At 46.3% G+C, this 6,000-nt stretch overlaps 1 protein-coding gene across 4 annotated transcripts in view; it reads left to right on the top strand.

The window, feature by feature from the left end:
• The first annotated feature begins 608 nt into the window (after positions 1-608).
• LOC144818885 (RNA exonuclease 1 homolog) overlaps positions 609-6,000 on the top strand; it is a 1,142,074-nt gene continuing 1,136,682 nt past the window's right edge. For 3 of the 4 annotated variants that reach the window (XR_013607172.1, XR_013607173.1, XM_078676715.1), the window contains exon 1: positions 609-847. Coding sequence is in view for 2 of the 4 variants with exons in the window: in XM_078676715.1 (XP_078532841.1) it covers positions 712-847 (136 nt within the window). In the remaining 2 variants the exon portion in view is untranslated. The remainder of the gene's footprint in view (positions 848-6,000) is intronic. The other variant, XM_078676714.1, reaches the window with a different exon arrangement.

Below are 6,000 nucleotides of genomic sequence, written 5' to 3'. Positions count from 1 at the left end.
TGAAAATCAATTATTATGTAAATTATGAAAGGAAATGTGAACATGTTTATGATGATTTTAAGCTGAACTTGGATATGTGTAGGCTGTTTTTATTTGCTATGATATTTATGTGAAACTTTTATGGTTAACAGGAAACAACCGAATAAAGTCTTTTGAATTTGAATATTATTTTAGTCAACATTACTTTCCATCCATGTACTATGGAGACCATAATTATAATATTAAAAGAGAAACTACAAGTCCCATGAGACGACGTGTTCTTTTTGGTAAGAAGTCAGCTGTGACTCATGGATCTACACTCATCATCTGTTCAATACGCAGGTAGGTTTTGAAACAACACACTTGCTAATGGAATCTCCGAATTAAGATACCCCTGGTCAGGATGAACCTGTAACTGTCCCTCTTGCAAAAAAAACAACGAAAGTAGTCACTTCGAGAATAAAGCGTTAATATTACGAGTGTCGTCTGGTGTACCCCTTACACCATGAAAGATCCCTCGGTGGAATGCACGTTCAGTCCCAAGTTCTGCTTTTTAATTGGCTGGAGAGGGACGTCGCGCGGTACCGAGGGAACACCGAAGGGTTCTGTTTTCCCCGAGGAGATAAATTGACGCGTAGGAAGAGGCCTCCGGCGTTGGGTGTCTTCGCTGGGTCACGCGTTCTTTCTCCGCCCCCGCGCTTCGTAGTGACGTCTCCGAGAGGGCGAAGAGGAATGCTGCGCTCCTCCGGCTTGTTCCGGGGCCTGCAGTGCCCCTTCTCAGGTGGTGCGTTACGCTGCCCGAGGCCGCACTGCCACTATGGCCATGGTGGCGTAGAGGAAAGACGCGAAGAGGCGCCCAGAGCTGCGGGTGAGTACAGTGGGGCGGAACCCCCGGGTAAGGGGTATCAAACACGGGGGTCTGCTTTTCTGTGACGTAGTCTCATCTTTTGAGCCTGTAAGTGGCGGAAGACACTCGATACATTTATGGCGCACGAGCAGGACTTGTTTCAGGAATGCTCATCTGTGTAGTCCGAGAGTAAGTTTGGGTGTGCCAATGTGAGCCCAATTTTTGTCATTTTCCGGAGGTAGCCTACAAGCCCCAGATTTACTTCATATCTTCTTCCAAACCGGCATATAGAGCGTCTAGAGAGTTATTTGAGGATAAGAGCTGATGTCTATACTCAGTAGCACAACCCTTATGATTTCCAGCAGGACAGGCTTCAACAGAAGTACCTGGGTTCGATTCCAAGCATATACTAATAGTAGTTCACGCTTAATGAGGTCCCTGTTACAACACCTAAGCCTTGACATGTAGCACGATGAAGACTGGTTACTTGTTACTTGCAATTTGCTCAACACCACCTTCTTTGCACACTGTGACTGTCATTTTTTTGCAATGTACATTCATTGATAAAAATGTTTTAAAAAACAGCAACACATTTGGGGAAAAAAAAGCAGATTCCATGTGTTATAGAAATACACTTTTTTGAATTTTGAAGAGACTTTATCATATTCTATGTGATGTTTGTTGTATTATTTACATAGCAAACCTGTTTAGGGTTCGGCTTGTGCATGGGCTCTAAGAGTCAATCGAGACCCTTTTTTTTGGCTCTGGCTTGGCTCTCCCAATTAAATTGTTGGCTCTCCCAACTCTAGCCCCAACACACACCGCCATGTCGCATTTTGCTGAGAGCGACCAGCTAGGGTTATCGCCTGGACTTTTTTTTTATTTTACCAATGTGATGACTATTTTAATGTTTCAGCCAGTAAAAAAGTAAGGAAAATTAACTAAAGCTAGTATTTTCTCCCCTTATCCATCGGTACATACCTAAAATACTAATTATACAAACAATGCACTTTAAAATGTGTTCTAGACCGCGGCGGCAAGCCTGGATCGGAGGTTGGGAGGTTGTGCACAGAGGAAGGGGGGACGCGGCAGAAGCAGGCAGCAAAAGATAAAATAAAAACAAACCTTCTTGCCGTGTCTCTCCTCCGTAGTCCTCCCTCACTGACCTGAACAGGAAGCACATCCAGGCTCCCAGTCAGCCAATCACAACACTGCCTTAGCAGCGTTGGGATTGGTCTGAGCGCTGTGTCGACCATCAGATGCTGACTGGGAGCCTGGACATGTTCTCCATGCAGGCTGTAATGCAGTTTACATGGAGAGCCCTCATGGAGAACATGCGAAGGGCGCCAGACTGTTTTCGGGCCACCCAAGCAGTCATTGCGCACTTAGGAGGGGGCAACAACTCCGTCCCTGCCCCATCACGCAAAGCTGCGAAGTAGGAGAATAAAAATCTTTTTTAGGTCTCGGCTAAGCGCACGGAAGCGCGTCTCCGCCGAGAACCTTTTGTTGCCGTGTCTGATTTCCAGGAGACAATCTTGGCCGCGCGCAGGCGATTCCAAACTGGCACGCGCACAAGTACGAGCACTGCGCGTAGCTCCCACACAACACACGCATGCACAGAAACACACACAAGCGCACACGCATGCACATACATACAGAACCCCCCCCACGCATACACACACGCGCGCGCGCACACACACGAGTGCACCGCCCCCCCCTCCTTTTAAACTTACTGTGGCAATCTGGGGGACTCCGCTCTCAGCACGGGCAGGCAGAGTTGATGCTGCGGCTCTTGGCAGCTCCTTTCCTGGGGCTCCCTCTTGGTCAAGGGAGCCCCGCAACACGTGCGCAACCTCCTGTTGTTGGCCCCGGGGCTCTCCACCGCTCACAAGAGCCCCGGGCCGCTCAACGCATTTCCTCCGCCTGCCTCCTCTTCCGGTCCGGACGCGGCTCCGCCCCCGTCACAGGCGACCTTGCCTGACTTCGGTACGACCGCGGCGGAATTCCGGGGGCAGTAAGAGTGATTTGTTTTTCAATGCTGCTTTCTTGCCGTCGCACGTATTTATATATTTATTAACATGCCGGTTCTTAGTAAAGTACATGTCAAAGCCTAAGAAAAGGTTATTTCAGTGAACTATTTCAATAATGGCAAACCCTTGTTTTTCAATGCTGTGAGTGCGGAGTAGTGAGTGCGGAGTAGTGAGTGCGGAGTAGTGAGTGCGGAGTAGTGAGTGCGGAGTAGTGAGTGCGGAGTAGTGAGTGCGGAGTAGTGAGTGCGGAGTAGTGAGTGCGGAGTAGTGAGTGCGGAGTAGTGAGTGCGGAGTAGTGAGTGCAGAGTAGTGAGTGCGCGTGCAGAAATCTGCTCGAGGTTCTGATATCTGAATATATAATCTACTTCATTCATGCATACAAACTGCAATAGTTTTAGTAATTAGAACTGCCAGAGCCTGAACTTGATTCACATTGATAATGGTATTGATCTGCTAACCATACATACCCCTGGGCATTTCTGTATTAGTGTCAGCGTATGTCAGTATTCAGATGTTTCTTCTCCTCCCCTAGGACATTTCTAGAGAGAATCCTTATACTACCCAGTATGTTGCTCAAGGCCCTCTGCGGATCAGTACCGAGTAGCTGAAGCATGGCAGCCTGTGTAGGGCTGAATATGAATTTCACGGCAACCTGTTTTTCAGTATTTAGATCTTTATATGTTCTACTGATGTTAAGTGTTTTTGTAGTACCTTAACTGCTTGAGAACGGTTTTCTGAATTTCATATGCATGTTGTTGGCATTTGATGCATGTGGTTGTTTTTTTCGGCGTAAGTGCTCTGAGATTAAACATGTGGGAGTTTTCTAGGGGTCTTCATTCATTTTGACTTTCTATTTTTTAAATTGTTTCCATGAAACTCAGCGGATTTTTTTATATTTTTTTCATTACAAAGAAGCTCTAACTTTACTAAAACAGTAACATGCAATTTAAAAGCACCTGCTGCAGAGTTCCTTGTAAATCCAGGTTTCAGGCAGCAATAAAAATGTCATGCTAACTTGTGATTAATGTTCCTGATAGAGAGAGATCAGAGGTTTGTCTAGTAGCAGGTTTGACTCACCATAAAGTAGTGCAGAGGGTTAATCTGCTGCAAAGAACAGATCGGTGTTTGGGTGGATATCTGAGCTGATTCGTAAAGCCAGCGTTTACCAGCACTATAAAACAAATGAAATGTATGTGAGAGAGGGCCTAAGGGAAGCTGAGGTCCACTTTTTACACGGTGGTAATGATGGAATCAGAGGAGGAGGTGGGGGAAGAGGGACGCGGGGGTGTCCAAAAAGTATGTCGCACCGGGCAGCACCACTGCTAAAGCTGGCCCTGTTTCTAGCGCAAGCGGCACCGGCACCTGTAGTCTAAAGATAATACCTCTGCCTCAAGTGAAGTACTCTGGTACCCAAGGATGACTAGCAAACAATATTATTCACAACGTTGCTTACTATTCAGCAACATTTGACAGTTTGCAAATCATCTTTATACAACAATTCAGAGTTTGATAATAAATTAATGCAACCCATTGTAATATACAATGCCAATAGCTCAAACTTTAATGCTGTGAGACCTATTGCATTGTAAATCCTTGTTAGTTCTTGGTGTTGCAGCGCGAAGCGCTGTCTCCAGCGATACTTATTATCGCTGTTTAGGGAGCGAAGTGGGACAGGAGAGGTGCACAAGCTTAATAAACCCATTGCAGACAATGGGTCTGACCGCGCCCTTTAGAAGACACGCGATGTGAATGCATGCGTCGACACGCGCTGTGAATGCATGCGTCTCTTCTCGCGCTCTCCCACACTTTTACTTTCACAGCGCATGTCTCCTACAGCGCGCAGTTTCTTCCTTGTTTTTTTGTGGAGATGGCCTTTCCAATGCCATTCGCGGGCGTGTTTTTTTTGTTTGTTTTTTACAATAGTGCCATCGCTTTCAGTGCTGCGCCTGACCTAGTTAATTTAAGAAGCTTATTGCTCAGCGGCTGGCGGACCCACCATCGCCTTCTCTGTCTCGGCCCACTCACTGCCATGGGAGGGGTCCGCACCTGGCTCGTACACTAGGAAGTCTCCGATGCTGAAAGCTTTCTGCAAACAAAATTCCTCCACGCGCTTTCGGGACCCCCAGACAGAGCGTGCCATCTTCCATGCCAGGTCAGTGAAACTCACAGGCCAGGGAGGGGCTGGGAGCACAGAGGAGGGAAGTGCAAGTAGGGAGAGTTGGGAAAGCAGGCAGCCTTCAACTCAGACTGACGTTCCAGCAAAGCGTTGTCAGAGCCGTCAGACAGTGCCATCTGCCCTTGTTTTAATAACTGTATTAGTGGGCGTAGACAGTTTAATTTGAGTAGCTCTATTAATGTGTTTAAACAGGCATTACCTTTGAAGAACCCTGTTACTGAGTATAGTAAGCTGTTGTTTATATAGAGAGAAATATATATAGAGAAATCCTACTTTTAAACAACTCTTCTATTGGGTGTAAATAAAATCTACTTTTCAATCACTTTCTTAACGTGCATAGAGACTTATAAAAACATCCATTGATAATAATCGTATTGCATGTTAAAATGTCGACAATACTTTTAAATACCTCGCACTAGAAATGGGTGGATTGATTATACTTTTAAAGATTGCTATTAGTGTATGTGTTACCTTCCATATTTCAAAGTACTTCTATTTCTGTGCATAAACAGATTATCTTTTAATTACCCTCTCCTGTGTATACAGAACATATCTTTAATAATTAAAATGCTATACGCCTTTTGGTGTATATCAGGAGGCTGTACCTCTAAATAAATGTATTAGTGTGTAAGCAATGCTCAACAATTAAACGGATCACCTAGCCTGCACGCATGGTCTGAAATGTGCAGTGTTCTGCAGGGTTACCTCCAGGCCGGCATGTGCGGAACCTGGTCCAATTCTCCAGTGTAGCACCTGATTTATTTATAAAGGCGCGTGTTTTACAAGCGCTATGGTCCCGGGGCCTCCAGCTGCCGGTAACCTTGCGGAAGACGCTGTGGGCCCCTCACATCTGCATCTTCCCCGGAGGCATATACTTTCAGCGCTTTAATAGACCGCCATGTGCACCACGCGGGCCTCGGTTCCCATGGGGGACCCCCAGCCTTCTAACCCGAACGGTACACCACGGA

The sequence above is a fragment of the Lissotriton helveticus genome, chromosome 2_1, assembly GCF_964261635.1.
Source record: "Lissotriton helveticus chromosome 2_1, aLisHel1.1, whole genome shotgun sequence".
Taxonomy (NCBI): Eukaryota; Metazoa; Chordata; class Amphibia; order Caudata; family Salamandridae; genus Lissotriton; species Lissotriton helveticus.
This window is presented reverse-complemented; position numbering and strand designations above follow the sequence as displayed.